Below are 17,345 nucleotides of genomic sequence, written 5' to 3'. Positions count from 1 at the left end.
CATCAGGTACTAAAATACACTGTGGTATAAGAATTAGTAATGATAACACCAGTGACCTGTGCAACTTGAACAAATCATATGCATAATAAGTGTGATAAACCAAACAAAAACTAAAACTAAAAGACAAGGTGCAAAGCCAGCATAAATGAATACCTACATAAAAAATAAATCCGTGAATGATATGAATCAGGTCCCCTTACATAGGAACACCTAGTGTGCATAGCAGGGCTGTGAAGTCAGTACAAAAATCTTCCATCTCCGACTCAAACTCCAGGTAACCAAAATTCCTCCGACTCCTTAGTTTAATACTTATCAGGGCTGTGGATTTTGTCCCAAAAAAATTATCAGACTCCGACTCGTCAGTTTATGAAATCACCGTACCTAAAAATTGCTCCACCTCCTCGACTCAGACTCCACAGCCCTGGTGCTTAGAACTGTATGAGCAGGAAGTACAAGCACCAGACCACGTCAGGTGTCCTTAGGAGTGGAAATAAAAAGAAATGCTATCGCAATTTAGTGGGAAAGGGTCCTTAGGCCTAGGACACATTTACAAAACACTCAAAAGCGATTTTGATCCCTTATAAAATCACTCTTTGCAATCGCTCCTGTGGGATCATGCCCATAGGCTTTCAGTAGCGATGTGCTTTTAGAACCACTAGCAATTACTAGTAAGCACAAGTCGCGGATGAAAGCACTGTAGTGGTCTCGTTTTTATTACCAAAAACATTTCTTAACGCGGATGCAAACACTACCGCAAACGCTAAACACAGATTTTCTTATAATCTGGCTTTGGACTCCTAAACTCCAGAAATTTCCCATGTGCTAGGGCTGACCTCAAACACCTAACCCAACAAGATGCACCATCTCCACCCACAAGGCCAAATAAGTCTGCTCGACAATGTTCCATTCTTTGAATTTGTTTAGGTTAGAAATACCAGAGATTCTTAATCTTACCTCTTGCTCTGGCAGGTTTTCTGCGACTGCCCCTTCGTCAGTGGCCTCGCCACGCTCCTCTTTTTCCTTCTTGATCTTCTGGATGCGCTCTCTCTTGACGTTGCCGGCGCTCACCAAGACGCTCTTCAGAGCTCGCAGACCGAAGTCATAATGGCTCTGAGATGACAACTGCTCGTCACACAGTCTATGGGAAACACAAGAATAGATTGAGGTTATACATTAGCTACAGCTAATTTTATTAAAAGGAATCATTAAGATGGTTATATAAAAAAAAAAAAAAAAAAAAAGTAAGTGTCACTTAACTGGAGCTCCTGCCAGCCCCCTGCGCTGGTCCTCAACGATCCTCCGCCGCAGGTTTTTTCGGTGACTGACAGTCACCCGCCACTGCGTAACCCTGGCCGCTCGCGTCCTCGTTCGCACTTCCAGCGCAGGGTAGCGTCCTGTGCAGGTGCAGTACGAGGTTTTCCTGTACTGCACCTGTGCAGGACGCACCAGCCGCTGGGAGCCGAGCGAGGATGAGTGCGGCCAGGGCCACATAGGCGCAGTGGATGTCGACTTGCAAGTCGGCGATACCAAAACTGCGCCATGGCGGGGGGGACCGGAGGATCGTTGGGGACTAACGCAGGCAAAGGGCGGCTGGCAGGAGCCCCAGTTAAGGGAAACTTTTTTTTTTTTTAAACTATCTTTAGGTTCCCTTTTACGTTTTTAAAACTAAAATCCAGTCAAAATTATTTCACATTTCCAAAAGGGCTGTTCTGTAGTAGTGACACTTAAATTTCCCTCTAGATTAAACGCTCTCAAGGGCAGGGCCCTCTTTTTAATGTTTCTAATAGGGTCAAAATCCAAAACAATTCAACCCAAAGCAAACCCCAGCCCACAGCCCCCCCCCCCCCCCCCCCGGCTCCCTTTTGTTCCAAGGATTTAACCACAATGCCATGTCACTCACTTGAAGAATGGCACAATCTTGTTGGCGAGCACCTCTGCTGTCCGGAAGCCTTGAGAGTACAACATGACCTGAGCAATCAGCTGCCGGTCGGGTTTGGTCATGGCCAAACTGCGGAACAGCTTCTTCAAGTTGTCTGGCAGGTTGGATCTTCCAGCGTATCCGGGGTTCATCGTGATGAAGACGGCCATGTCGGGGCTGACCTTCACTTGCTTGTTCAGCAGTTCACAGGTGATCGTGAGACCTAATGGAGGAGAAGGAAATGCAAATTACCACAAATGCCAAGTAACCCTGACAAGCTGAAGGATAACCGTACCCACAGATTCATGAATGCCGTACTCAGAGCCCCAAATACCGGATCCCATTTCATCCACATCCCCCAGGCATCAGTGGTCATATAGTGGCTGGAAAGTAATGGTTAAGGGCTCTGACACAGGAGACCTGGGTTCAAATCTCGGCTCTTCCTATTCAGTAAGCAAGCACCTATTTAGTAAGGAGTTCTTGGGCAATGCTCCCTAACACTGCTACTACCTACTGAGTGCGCTCTAGTGGCTGCCTTGCAAGTGCTTCGAGTCCGACAGGCGAAAAGCGCTATACAAAAAAGAGAATTATATGACCTGAAAAACTGGGATTTTTTCACTTAGGTCTGCAGCAAAACAGCAGCATTTTTTCCACGGATGCTTCTGCGATGTTGGCAAACAGCTAGCAGAGAGTAGCTGACTGTCGGCAAAAGGGAATTGCAAGCGTTGTGCGATAACAGCACGGCCAGTATTTTTTTTCTGCATCGAAAAAGTGTGGGAAAACGGTCACAATTTTGGTAAGTGTGATTCCTGCCTAAAGCAAGAATTAGACGTTTGGATCACTTAATCAGAATAATAATAATAATCCAAACAGTGTAGCGCTTTTCTCCTGTCGGACTCAAAAGCGCTCAAGTGCTGCAGCCACTGGGATGCGCTCAAGAGGCCACCCTGCAGTGTTAGGGAGTCTTGTCCAAGGACTCATTACTGAATAGGTACTGACCCCTAGCCAGGATTCGAACCCTGCTCTCCAACTCAAAGGCGGTGCCCTTAACCAGTGCACTTTCCAGCCACTTGTCCTCCAGTACCTATAGGTGCAAACCAGGGGTGTCAAACTCAACTACAAAGTGGGCCAAAACTGAACAGTGGCACCTAATCGTGGGCAACCTCAATGTCTAGTGGCCACCTCCCTCAGTGATAAAGCTTGCAGGTCTAATGGCTCCCCCATTCTCATCTACACAGTTCTTTTGTCAAGTGGCCTCCCTCTCTCTCCTACAGTTCCCTGGTGTCTAATGGCTCCTCATCTATCCCCTACACAGCTCCCTGGTGTCTAGTGTCCCCCTCCCCTTTACAGTTCCCTATGTCTAGTGCCCCCGTCCCCTATAGCCAGAGCTCCTAAACCATGTCCTCAAGGCCCACCAACCGTACGTTTTGCAGGAAACCACACACAATCACAGGTGAGGTCATTAGTGTAGCAGCTGAGATAATTACCGTATTTTTCGTACTATAAGACGCTCCTGGCCATAAGACGCAGCTAGATTTAGAGGACAAAAACCAGGGGGAAAAATATATATACACTTAACCTGGTGCATCCATGGTGAAGGGACATCTTGTGGCTTGTGCCACCTTTGTACCTTATGCCCCCTTGTACTTCTTGTGTCTCCCTGTGTCCTCCTCTGTCCCCCTTGTGTTCTTTGTCCCCCATGTGTCTGCCTCTGTCCTTGTGTCCTCCTCTATGCCCCTCTGTGTCCTCAGTTTGTCCCCCTGTATTCGCCTCTGCATGGGCGCAGTACAGGGAGTCCCTGACATTGTGGCGAGTTGGAGGTTCGTATTGGCAGGCGTTCACAAGTCAGCAAATCCCTGTATTTGGACTATAAGACGCAGTGACTCCCCCCCCCCCCCACACACACACACTTTTAGGGGAGAAAAAGTGAGTCTTATAGTCCAAAAAATACAGTAACTACCTCTGTGGCTTCATACAAAACATGCACTGTTTGTGGGCTTGAGGAACAAGAGGGAAGAGTGTGGTGGGGAGCTCTTACTCCTGTCTCTGTTGGGATTGGAATGTTCTCGCAGAGCCTCCTGGATGCACTGGACTTGCTGAGACACTGCAGACAGCATGCGCTCCTCCAATCTGTTGAACTCATCAAAGCAGCCCCAAGCTCCGACCTGACACAGGCCCACAAAAATACGGCCCATCGCCTAAACAGAAGATGACAAAGCATGATACATTACAACAACAACGATAAGAAATATGACCAAAGGTAAAAGTTGCATCAATGTTATAAACCAAACTCACTTGGAAGTCAAAGGTTTCATCGCAGTTGAAGACGAGCACAAAGCGGCCCAGCTGGTGTCCAAGGGCCTTGACAGACTCGGTTTTTCCGGTACCGGCAGGACCTGATAAGAGGAGAAACCTAGGTTAACAAGCTAACTGGGAAATACAATGTACATGAACATGTGAGAAATATGGATTTTTTTCTTTACGATTTGTATTTTTTCAAATGTCATAGCATTGTATAATTTGATTTATACAAAGGTGTGGAAATAGCCAGCCCTAACCCTGAGGCCCCATTTACACAAGCGTTTTGTCAGCAATTTCAGCAACACGATCAAACACTTTTGAAAGCGCTAGTGTAACAAAAGTCTATGGGCCCATTACTTGGGCGATTTGCACTAATCGCTGCAAATCACAAAATGCAAACTCATAGCCTGCACCATTTTCATTTTCGCGTAGCCTGCACCATCATTTCATTTTCGCGTTTTAGTGCTATAGAAGCGCTAAACGCGATCGTGGAGAAATCGATGCACTGTCCAGTGATTTTTCCGTGTGAAATCGTGGAAAAATCACTCCCGCAAAACTCCGGAAAAAAAAAATCGCTGCCGTTGTGTTTCTAAGTGTGAATGGGCCCTAACTGTGTGGGAATCGTGTCTTTATCAGGTGAATTCTTGAACGGTTCATGTTTAAAGGGGCATTATGTAGAAACATTTTAAAATTTAACATATGTGCAAATATAGACAAATAAGAAGTATGTTTTTTCCAGAGTAAAATGAGCCATAAATTACTTTTCTCCTATGTTGTTGTCACTTACAGTAGGTAGTAGAAATCTGACAGAAGCAACAGGTTTTGGACCAGTCCATCTCTTCATAGGGGATTCTCAGCAAGGCTTGAATTCTTTATAAAGATATTCCCTAAAAAGGATTTGAACAAGGATGCTGGCCAGCTTCCCTGCTCGCTACAGTTTTTTGGCAGTTGGACAGAGCACCTGCCATTCACTAAATGCTTTTGAAAATAAATAAATCCCAGATAATTCCCCCATGAAGAGATGTACTAATCCAAAACCTGTCGCTTCTGTCAGATTTCTACTACCTACTGTAAGTGACAGCAACATAGGAGAAAAGTAATTTATGACTCATTTTACTCTGGAAAAAAAAATGTACTTATTTCTCTCTGTTTGCACAGATTTTAAATTTTCCACCATAGTGCCCCTTTAAAATTGCAGTAGGTTTCTTTGGTGTGAATTGATATAAACCTTAAAGTATTTTTTTTCCTTACCAAAGTAACTTCCAGAATACAGCGAGTGCACCTGTAGTCTGGGTATTCAATGTTGGCTCAAAATTTATGGTGAAGCTTAGACAGCGAGACGTGCCAACACACATCTAGCCATCAGAAAACCCTCAAAAATGATGCGGGTCTCATATACTCAAACACTGTGTACAAATATGGGCTCAGAAAGCTCAGTAAAGACATAGAAACATCCTATATATTAATGGCTCCGCTTAACTCTATAGATGGTGACGTAGGACTAACTTTATGTACTCAGATGACCATTGCTTTTTAACACCTTTATTTGAATGCGGATTGTATATTCTTTGTATTTAACTTCAAGTATACAGGTTTATTTAGAAAGATTCTCACCTAAGATTAATTTTTTAATTGGGTATGTCTGATACTACAAATACATATTTGTTGGTATGACAGTGGCCGAGTGCCCATCTGACCAACCCTAGGAGAACTGATGCTTTATAGCAGGGCTGTGGAGTCGGTACAAAAATCTTCTGACTCCTCAGTTTATGAAACCACCGGCTCCAGGTACCCAAAATGGCTCCGACTCCTTAGTCTAAAGGTCCGTACACACGCCGGACTGCAGGCAACGACGGGTCCGTCGTCACCTTCCGATGGGTGGGTGTTCCAGCGACAGTCCGGCGTGTGTACAGTCTGTCTGCAGACTGATAGGGCTATTTCCGAGCGATCCGCCGTAAACAGCCGTATCAGTCCGCCAACAGACTGTACACACGCCGGACTGTCGCTGGAACGCCCACCCAGCGGGAGGTGACGACGGACCCGTCATTGCCTCCAGTACGGCGTCTGTACGGACCCGTCATTGCCTCCAGTACGGCGTGTGTACGGACCTTAATACTTACCAGGGCTGTGGATTTTGTACAAAATCATCCGACTCCGAAGTTTATGAAATCACCGACTCCAACTCTCGGTACTTAAACTTGCTTCGACTCCGACTCCGCGACTCCAACTCCACAGCCCTGCTTTATAGAGTAGTATTCTCCACCGTTAGTTCATTTCATTATAGGGAACTGGCAGTAACTATTACAAATCTATAAGTGGCTGGATAGTGTAATGGGCTCTGCCTCAGGAGACCTGGGTTCAAATCTCGGCTCTGCCTGTTCAGTAAGCCAGCACCTATTCAGTAAGGAGTTTCTTGGGCAAGTCTCCTTAACACTGCTACTGCCTACTGAGTGCGCTCTAGTGGCTGCCTCACCAGCGCTTTGAGTCCGACAGGAGAAAGGCGCTATACAAATACTGCAATTATTATATTGTGGCTAACAGTGCTCTAGAAACCCATGTAAGTGACTCTGGGAGAATTAACACTACTGCGCAGATGCAGAACACTCCCGGCCACGGGTGAAGCACATGCAGGTGGACTGGCGCCGAATGATGGATTTACCAGGCTAGTGGAAGATCTGCGAAAAAAGCAAGGGACCAATCTGGAAGCCCCATGTATGTACAATTTTATTACTCATCACAGGTACACTTTACACCTAAATAAGTTAGTTATCCTATATTGTATAGGAGCCATCAGTCATTCTACATGAAGCCTAATCTATACTTACCAAAGGGAGATCCTCCCAGCCTGGCCTCCAGAGCCTGGGTCATGGTCAGGTAGCAGCGATCTGTCAGAGGGGTCTGCACAAGCTTGTCCTGAACACCCAGGTACTCAAAGCCGTAGTTGAATTTGGCATTGGCCATCTGGATGGAGAGCTGCTGAAGCACGTCCGTCTGTTTTGGATCAAAGTAGAACCTCATCTGGCTCAGCCACTCGAAGGCCTTGGGGTTGTCCACTTTGAGCTTCATCAGAGATCTTGTGACATCTCTCTGGTGCACCAGTTCTGTGATCTGAAGAAATCACACATTTCATTAGGAACAGAGAAGACCTTAACATGCAACCACAGCTAAACAGAGCAGTGAAACCGCTTCATACCAGATGTTCAAGTTTCCTTCTACGCAACGGTGGTTGTTCCATCAACACGGAATCTGCCAGGACATTCAGTGTAACCTCCACGTTGACCTGGACGGCTTGCATGGGACTAATGTCACCTGCCCCGCCATTGGACATGCTGTTGAGAGCATTCTCGACGTTCTCTGACCAAGCGATCTGAGCCGAGAGGACCACCAGCTGAGCCTGCACATTGGAGAAAGATCCGGACAGCCCATGTTATGTAAAAAAAAGCGTTCTGTAATAATGCAGAAAGAATTACCGGTATTCAAATATGGTCTTGCTTTGTGTTTGTTCCACTACTTTTGGTCTACAAACCAGTCCTGCCCAACGTACATCTTTGACCTGGCCAGCAGATACACACCTGGCAGCCCACTTCGCTCCTCCAACAACCTCCTCCTGAACGTCCCACTCATCTCAAACTCCAATGCGTATCCACAGTACTTCACTAAAGCAACGCATCCCCCCCCCCACCCGGAACACTCGCTCACTGGCCATCAGGCTTGCCCACCTTCAAATGGGCGCTCAAAACTCACCTGTTCAAGAAGGCCTACCCCCCGATGCTAGTGCCCTAAATCTCCCTGCCAAGAACCTCTTGATGCAGCTCCCACATCCCCTCCTATCGTGTCACCACCCCCTACCTTTGGATTGTAAGCTTTGTGGCAGGGCCCTCCCTCCTTGTAGATCCTATCTGCTCATGGACTTTGCCACATAATAATGTGAACTTTAATTATTGGGACTAGTACTCCAGTGCATGATGTGGCATGGTGTTTCTTACTGCTCAATGCCTGTATTGTGATTAAAAGCGTAATATGTTGGTGCTACATAAATCCAATAAATCATTTTTCTTACTAAAAAACAAGATTAGTGATCATTAAGGAGCTTAAAAGGAACCTGAAGAGGAATATGGAGGCTGACACTTACCGTGTTTTTCGGAATATAAGACGCACTTTTTCTCCCCCAAAAATATTAAGAAAAAGTGCCTGCGTCTTATATTCCAAAGGCAGGGAATCCCCGACTTCAGAACCGCCTGCCGATGCCAACCGCCGATCCGCAGCATTGTCGGGGACTCCCTGCCTTGTCCCCCTGTGTGGTCTGCCGGTCCGCTCCCCCGGTAACAATATCTGCAGAGCAACTCACCTTTCTATGGATTCCAGCGCTGTGTGGTCTGCTGTGTGGTCCTCTGCTTCCAGCATGTCAGCTACACCTGTAAATTAAAAAAAAGTTAGCGCAGAGACGCTCACCTACTTGTCGGCAGCACGATCTGCAGACATCTCTCCCGGGAGGCTTCCCCTAGTGACGGCTCCTGAGACTCATTGAGTCATGGGGAATGACTCATTGAATCATTAACTGGAGCCGTCACTAGGGGGAGCTGCGCAGCTTCCCCTAGAGAAGGCTCCTGTGAATGATTCAATGAAACATTAGCAGGAGCCGTCACTAGGGGAAGCCTCCCGGGACGAGATGTCTGCAGATCGTGCTGCCACTGCTGCGGCTGCCGCTGAGTAGGTGAGCAGACATCTCGGCCTCCCGGGACCGAGAGGTCTGCAGATCATGCCGCCGCCGAGTAGGTGAGTGTCTCTGTGCTAACTTTTCATTTACAGGTGTAGCTGACATGCTGGAGGCGGAGGACGACACAGCAGACCACACAGCGCTGGAATCCATAGAAAGGTGAGTTGCTCTGCAGTTATTGTTACCGGGGGAGAGCTCGACATGGGGGGGAGGGGGGACACAGAGGACAGGATGGGGACTGGGGGGGGGGCACACACATGGACATGCACAGGAGGGGGCACACACAGGAGGGCAGGGGGGGACACGGACTGGAGGACCACACGGGGGGGGGGGGGTGAGGGGGACACAGGGACTGGAGGACCACACAGGGGGGCTGGAGGAGACACACAGGACATGAGGGGACACATGGGGCAAGAGGATCACACAAGGTGGCAGGAAGGGATGCCACACACAGGGGGACAAAAAGGGACACATAGTGGACACAAGGACAATGGGGAGAACATGTACTGTACAATACGCTCCTGGAATATGGACGCACCAGGTTTAGTATATACTGTATACATTTTTTTCCACAGATTTTTGCTCTCTAAACCTAGGTGGGTCTTCTATTCCAGAGCGTCTTATATTCCGAAAAATACGGTATTTGCTTTAAATAAAAATGCACATTGCCTGGCTGTTCTGCTGATCCTCGGCTTATTATTTTAGCCATAGACCCTGAACAAGCATGCAGCAGATCAGAGGTTTCTGATAAATGCCTGGATTAGCTGCATGCTTGTTTCAGAAGGGTATCAGACACTACTACAGCAAAAGATCAGCAGGGCTGCCAGGCAACAGGTATTGTTCAAAAGGAAATAATAAGGCAGCCACAATAGGCTTCTCACTGTAGGTTCCCTTTAACTACAAAGCATGCACCCCCTCACAATAATACCCTTCACCACCCCCATAATAAGTGGGTCCACCCTATCACCTTCAACCTTATAGCTAGCTATGTGTGCTTTCACACGAGACATGAGCCAGTAATTGTGGTAGGTATTAGACTGTGATCTCCTCTGAGGACAGTCAGTGACATGACTATGTACTCTGTAATGTGCTGCAGAAGATGTCAGTGCTATATAAATACATAATAATAATATGGTAGGACATTAGACTATGACAGGATTAGATTGTGAGCCCCTCTGAGGACAGTCAGTGACAGGACTATGCACTCTGTAATGTGCTGCAGAAGAGGTCAGTGCTATATAAATACATAATAATAATATGGGAGGACATTAGGCTATGACTATGGCAGGATTAGATTGTGAGCCCCTCTGAGGACAGTCAGTGACATGACTATGTACCCTGTAATGTGCTGCAGAAGATGTCAGTGCTATATAAATACATAATAATATGGTAGGACATTAGACTATGGTAGGATTAGACTGATCTCCTCTGAGGACAGTCAGTGACATGACTATGTACTCTCTACAGTGCTGCAGAAGAGGTCAGTGCTATATAAATACATAATAATATGGTAGGACATTAGACTAGGACTATGGTAGGATTGGAGTGTGAGCTCCTCTGAGGACAGTCAGTGACATGACTATGTACTCTGTAATGTGCTGCAGAAAATGTCAGTGCTATATAAATACATAAGAATAATATGGTAGGACATTAGGCTATGACTATGGCAGGATTAGATTGTGAGCTCCTCTGAGGACAGTCAGTGACATGACTATGTACTCTGTACAGTGCTGCAGAAGATGTCAGTGCTATATAAATACATAATAATATGGTAGGACATTAGACTAGGACTATGGTAGGATTGGAGTGTGAGCTCCTCTGAGGACAGTCAGTGACATGACTATGTACTCTGTAATGTGCTGCAGAAGATGTCAGTGCTATATAAATACATAATAATAATAATATGGTAGGACAGACTAGGACTATGGTAGGATTAGAGTGTGAGCTCCTCTGAGGACGGTCAGTGACATGACTATGTACGCTGTACAGTGCTGCAGAAGATGTCAGTGCTATATAAATACATAATATGGTAGGACAGACTACGACTATGGTAGGATTAGATTGTGAGCTCTTCTGAGGACAGTCAGTGACATGACTATGTACTCTGTACAGTGCTGCAGAAGATGTCAGTGCTATATAAATACATAATAATAATATGGTAGGGCATTACACTACGACTATGGTAGGATTAGATTGTGAGCTGTTGTGTTAATACACAATAATTATAACAGCAGTTGGATTAGATTGTAACCATGGCAAGTACAGTGTGTGCAGCAACAGCAATATCGTTCCTGATCTGCTAGGCCCCAGAGAGGGTTGTATACTTTTGCAACATTTTTGCTAAATTCTGCTTGACTGATTCACTTACATGCTCTCTAGTTCTCCAATCCAGGAGAACCTTTGTACATTATACTGAAAGCTAGAGAAAGGAATGCTGCATTTCTTTATTTAAATTAAAAAAAAGTCAACATCAGGTATCCGTACTAACAGAAATGAAAGATTTACAGAAATGGCATTACATTTAGATTTTCTACTTTCCCTCAAACATATTTTTGAGCTGAAAGATGGAAAATGCCCAACCTAAATATATGTAAAACACAAAGTCCAGGCAGTGCATCATAGACATGGCCCAGTGCTGCTCCTCCCAGTGTCACATGGTATAAAATGATCCCGCCCCCGAGGAGCCCAAGCAAGTGTTGCCTACCTGGTATTTGTCAATCCATGAGATGTAAGTGGCGGGATCGATGGCTGTGGCCTTCCCAAAGATCTCAACTTCAGTGACTGATTCAGCCAGCAGTTTGGCCAATGTCACCCTCATTTCCTTTTCCACAAGTGTCAGCCATTCGTTGATCTTTGGATGCTCTGTAATCGACACCGGAGTCTTGAACATCACCTGTGAGAGAGGATTAGAGAGAGAGACTCTTTAGAAGGCCTACTCCCCTCCTTCTGTGACAGATTGCCTGCAGGCATTAAGGGCAAGAGAAAAAGGAAAAACAGATGCCTCATGCTGAGTAGAGTACATCTCGTGCTAAAGGAAGGAGCAAAGGCTGCAAGAAAGGTCTTCCATCCCTCAGAGGAAGATGGAGGGGGTTTAAACCAGGGCTGTGGAGTCAGAGTTGGAGTCGGGGCAATTTTGGGCACCCGGAGTCGGAGTTGTGGTTTCAAAAACTGAGGAGTCGGAGTCGCATGATTTTTGTACAAAATCCACAGCCCTGTTAAGTATTAGACTGAGGAGTCGGAGTCTGAGCAATTTTGGGTACCGGAGTCGGAGTCAGTCGTGATTTCAGAAACTGAGGAGTCGGGAGTCGAAGTTGTAGTCGGAAGATTTTTACACCGACTCCACAGCCCTGGTTTAAACTACTGTATAAACTCACATATAAGCATAGGTGCATATGTGCTGAAAAGTTACCCCCTCGGCTTATATGCGAGTCAGTGGAGCAGAACAGATGGTGGAGCAGGTTTTGTTACTGGCAGGTTTTGCTAGTCGCTCAATGCTGTGTCTGTGCCCCCATCCCCTGCAACATGGTGTGCAGAGTGCGCTGCTTAGGACTACCTGTGTCCCCCGGCTTGTGGAGCGGAGCGGTCAAGCAGCGTGTCAGCAGTGCAATGATCGGGGATTCTTCCTGTGTGGCAATCGCTGTGTCTCATATCCATGACGCCATCTAGTGGGGCCTTGAGACACAGCTGTATCATCCTTGGGGCACACCTAGCAATGGGGATGGGGGCTAACTTGTACTGGGGGCGAACCTGGCTACTGTGGAGAGGGCTATACTGGGGGGGGGGGGGGGGGCTTATACGCCAGTCAATCACTTTTTCCTGGTTTCTGAGGGAAAGTGGCTACCTCGGCTTATATGTGAGTATATACGGTATTTCATAGAAAGCCGTGGGCTTCTGATATTGGGGGGAAACGGATACTTTTTTTTTTTAATCTCCACTCTGTAGTCCCCCAATAGGCAAATGAGAAAGGCATTACATTTCTGCTTGAACATTACAAACACTGAAATTCTTCCAAGGGATCCCTCACCTCCTCTCCTTCTCTGGAGGAGATCCCCAGCACAATGGAGCTGTCCTCATTCAGGATGATACTGGAGACTCCGGCGAACATCTTCTTAAAGTGCTTCTGTAGTTTGGCCACATTCTTGCTGTTGCCAATGATTTCCAGCAGGTCTTCATCACCAACAAAGTAAAATCTGAACAGAAGTCAAAAATAACGCATGAAATCACTCATCCCTCAATGCTGTACTTGGTCAGCATTTTTAGTGACCAATTCTGGCTTAAAACATTTTTTCTTGCCTATTATTGCTTTTATTTTCAATGCACACACGACTTTAATTTTATAATAAATTAAAATTAAATGAATTTTAGCTTAAATGCCTCCTGCTTGTCACTTTGCTCTCTGCTGGACAAAACACGTTGACTGAAACCATTCCCAGATGCATGTCTGAGCAACAACTGTTCCTAAACTGTTACCCAAAATGCAAACTATCAAAATGCTTTAGGTGAAGAAAAACAAAAAACTCGAAACTCGACTCTACCTGGGTAGGAAGTTTTGGTAACGGATCATCTACCCCATAGATTTGTATAATGAACAGTACAGCTTCAAAATGTTGATTGCTTGCAATCAATCTTTAATGAAACGCTAACAGACAACTATAGCGAAAAAAGTAGGCAGTTAAAATTTGACAGAACCAACATGTTTTGGGCCAGTCCATCGCCTCATGGGGGATTCTCAGGGTTTTCTTTCTTTTCAACAGCATTTCCTGAGCAGCAGTTGCAAAGTCTAACTGACAAAATAGTGTGCAGGCGATTAGGGAAGCTAGCTGGCATCTTACTATTTTGGCAGTTAAACTGCTGTTCAGGAAATGCTGTTGAAAACTAAGAAAAAACACTGAGAATCTCACATGAGAATCACATGAGATGGACTGGCCCAAAACCTGTTTCGGTCAGATTTTAACGGCCTACTTTTTTCGCGATAGTGGTCCTTTAATAGCGCTCTCACTGTCGCTCCCTTCACCGGCTGCCAGTTACACAAAGGATACAATTTACAATCCTGACTGTTGCCTACAAAGCTCTCTGGAACCTAACACCTTATCTAAAAAAAAAAATCTGATTTCCAGATACCATCATACACACAATCTCCGCTCTACTAATATTCTCCTGTTTTCCATTTTGGTCAGCTCATCTCACTCCTGCTTACAAGACTCTTTTCAATCCTCTCCCCTCCTCTGGAACTCCCTCCCTGAACACATACCCCACACTTCAGGTGCAACCTAAAAACTCAGCACTTCAGGCAAGCATACTCTCTCACTTAGGAAACTTTGGCCACTGACTACCACTTTACTATCACATACAGTTTCCCTTTACCTACTTGTCCTATTCTTTAGAGGGACTCCGAGCAGTGCCTGTGGGTATGCCTTTAGCATACCCACAACTAATTATATCCTCACACCTACTGGCATGAGGTTTGTAATTATATCCCCCTGGGTTCCTTGTATTTCGTTGCACTGAATGGAGCTGCTGACACTGGGGAAAGTGTTGTCCTGCATAATACAATGCTGAATAAGGTATCCAAGAAAATCCGAAAATAACGAAAACTAAAAAGGCGTAGGGTGGCGCTTTATATATCATTGGAAAGAGAAGAAAGAGAGCTTAAAAATGGTATGCATCTTTCCATAGTTACTGCACTGTTCGGAGTCCCTTTAAACCTTTAGAGCAGGGATGTCAAATCGGTCCTTCGAGGGCAGAGGTCCTCACACATTAACACAGCTCAAATTAATTGGTGGGTCTGAATCAGGAAAGGTGCGGTCCATCAGGTAGAACACATTTCTCTCCATCTCAGTCCATCCTAAACACTGGCATGGATCTGGCCCTCCAGGCCTGGAGTACAACACCTGTGCTGTAGATTGTAATGCTGGAAATACACCACAAGTATTTTTCGGAAGATGGCTCGCTGGATAATTTCCGACAGGTCCGATCTGAATCTGATCATTTCTTATCATTGAATTAAAAATGGAAATTAGAAAAACTATTGTAAAAATCGATCGCCAGTAAATAGTCGAAAAAAAATGTATCCTGTATTCCTAGCATAAGGCTAATTGACCAGGGCTCTCTCTCCTTTGTCTATTAATGCTGTGTAATGTGCGTACACATCTTCCACCTCTATATAAAAAAAAAATCTGTGGATGATTTGTTCATTGTATCAGCTGTAATCCACTATGCTCTTATAAACTATTGTTAAAGAGACACTGAAGCGAAAAAAAAATTGATATAATGAAATGGTTGTGTAGTACAGATAACTACTAGAACATTAGTAGCAAAGAAAATATTCTCATTTTTATTTTCAATTATATAGTGTTTTTTTATAACCTACATCATTCTCTAATATTAGCAGTTTACACACTACTCAGCATTCTAAATGATTTTGCAGAGCAGCCCAGTGAACTATTGACCTGTCCTGTGCAGAAGAAAAAACAATATAGTGAATGACAGTTGAGATAACAGGCTTCAGAAGTCAGAACTCTCTGCGACTTTGAAAGTCGTGGAACTTAATGGCTTTATTGCATAGATAACAAGTGGAGTTTTTTAACTCTTCCTGTACTGAAAACCGTATTAAGACATATATATGTTGCTAATGTTTTATTTATTAGCTGTACTACACCAATCATATAATATTTTTTTCCGCTTCAGGTGTCTGTTGAATTGTTTATTTTTTATTGTTCTACCTTACATTCTATTGTACAGCATCATAGATTATGCTGGCACATCATCATAAGCAACGTTTTTGTCCTGGCAAACTAGAAGCAGTTGATCGCTGCAGCCAAAGTGTGTGCACTGTAGGCCACCCTAGAGCATTATGGGATCTTGCTTAAAAAGACTCTGAAGCGAAAATAAATCTCGCTTCAGAGCTCATAGTTAGCAGGGGCATGTGTGCCCCTGCTAAACTGCCGCTATCCCGTGGCTAAACGAGGGTCCCTGACCCCCCGAAATCCCCTCCGAGCAGCGGGGGATCTCTTCCGGATTGAGGCAGGGCTAACCGCCGCAGCCCTGCCCCACGCGCGTCTGTCAGCGTGCATATCCGCCTTTCCCCGCCCCTCTCAGTCTTCCTTCACTGAGAGGGGCGGGGGAGAGGCGGCGATGCGCCGCTGATAGACGCGACTGGAGGCAGGGCTGCAGCCGTTAGCCCTGCCTCTAGGAGCAGCAAAATCTACGACCAATTTGGTCATTGATTTTGCAGGGGGGGGGGGGTATGAAGGGACCCCCATTTAGCCGCGGGATAGCGGCGTTTTAGCAGGGGCTAACTATGAGCTCTGAAGCGAGAATTATTCTCGCTTCAGTGTCTCGTTAAAGGACTTCCTGGCACTGCACTACACTTTGTGAGTTTTGCTAAGACCTCTGCGCTTTTCCTTGTCCCAAACAGTACCTGGTGTTATTCATGTTCAACCAACACCCCAAGCCAACAGCAGTAACTCACATCCCACTGCAAGAATACATACAAAGACCAAACATACAGCTCAGTGGTATTAGCCCACCACTGCGTCTGAACTGCACTTTGCAATAGGTCCTTACCGAGGGAAAGAGGACCTCTCCCGTTCCAGATACTCTCCCAGAGCTTTCTGGATCTTGCCCAGCAAGTCGGCCAACCTCTCCAGTGACCGCTGTACTCCCTGGATGTTCAGGACGTCCATCACAAGAGGGGATTTGGTCACCTTCTTCATGAGGGACAAGAATTCAGTGCTGATGCTAAATTAAAAAAAGAAATAAAAAATAAATAATCACCGTCACACTCTTCATCATAGCAAGACTAGATGATTGGACAGTGACTTGTACCTCTGGAAGCGCTGGGTTTCTATCGGAAGCAAGTGCTTGATGTCTGCGCTGCCAGTAAAGATGCCCTCCAGGTACACCCAGCGTCTCTGGACGTCAATCCAAACATCGAAAAGTGCCATGATCCTGTTCAGCTTGTCCTCCCAGCTCAAAGCATCTTCTTCAAAGACCTGATATGCACAAGAGAGCACAGAATAGTCATTCATAATGAACGGCTGAGATGTCACCATAACGTTCAACGCATGCAGAGGTCTTCAGGAAGGCAGATCCTAACCTTGTAGTACGGCGACAGCTTCATGGCTGAAACGCTGTTGATGTGCTCCTTCACTTTGTTGAACAGGTCATCCCACCCGCGGATCAGGCGACATTTGTTCTGATAGTTGACCAGGTCCAGTTCGTAGGCGTTCCATACTTCTCGAATCTAGAGGAGCAGGACGACTGATGAGTTATCACAACAATGGAATAATGACACAGGTCTAAGCGTCAAACCACAAAAGAAAGTGCGTTTATGGAAAGGACTAGACTTAACTCATTCTGATAAAAGAAAAACCAAATACAAAATCCCCAAACAAAAAGCAGCAGCTT

General features: G+C 45.6%; 1 protein-coding gene across 1 annotated transcript in view; it reads right to left on the bottom strand.

The window, feature by feature from the left end:
* DYNC1H1 (dynein cytoplasmic 1 heavy chain 1) overlaps positions 1 to 17,345 on the bottom strand; it is a 148,790-nt gene that overhangs the window by 83,709 nt on the left and 47,736 nt on the right. The window contains exons 21-31 of the mRNA XM_068254710.1: positions 17,035 to 17,181; positions 16,764 to 16,930; positions 16,503 to 16,676; positions 12,961 to 13,126; positions 11,641 to 11,829; positions 7,413 to 7,613; positions 7,045 to 7,327; positions 4,214 to 4,314; positions 3,957 to 4,116; positions 1,901 to 2,141; positions 955 to 1,138 (exon numbers count right to left, since the gene is read on the bottom strand). Coding sequence (XP_068110811.1) covers positions 955 to 1,138; positions 1,901 to 2,141; positions 3,957 to 4,116; positions 4,214 to 4,314; positions 7,045 to 7,327; positions 7,413 to 7,613; positions 11,641 to 11,829; positions 12,961 to 13,126; positions 16,503 to 16,676; positions 16,764 to 16,930; positions 17,035 to 17,181 — 2,013 coding nt within the window. The remainder of the gene's footprint in view (positions 1 to 954; positions 1,139 to 1,900; positions 2,142 to 3,956; positions 4,117 to 4,213; positions 4,315 to 7,044; positions 7,328 to 7,412; positions 7,614 to 11,640; positions 11,830 to 12,960; positions 13,127 to 16,502; positions 16,677 to 16,763; positions 16,931 to 17,034; positions 17,182 to 17,345) is intronic.

The sequence above is a fragment of the Hyperolius riggenbachi genome, chromosome 9, assembly GCF_040937935.1.
Source record: "Hyperolius riggenbachi isolate aHypRig1 chromosome 9, aHypRig1.pri, whole genome shotgun sequence".
Lineage (NCBI taxonomy): Eukaryota > Metazoa > Chordata > Amphibia > Anura > Hyperoliidae > Hyperolius > Hyperolius riggenbachi.
This window is presented reverse-complemented; position numbering and strand designations above follow the sequence as displayed.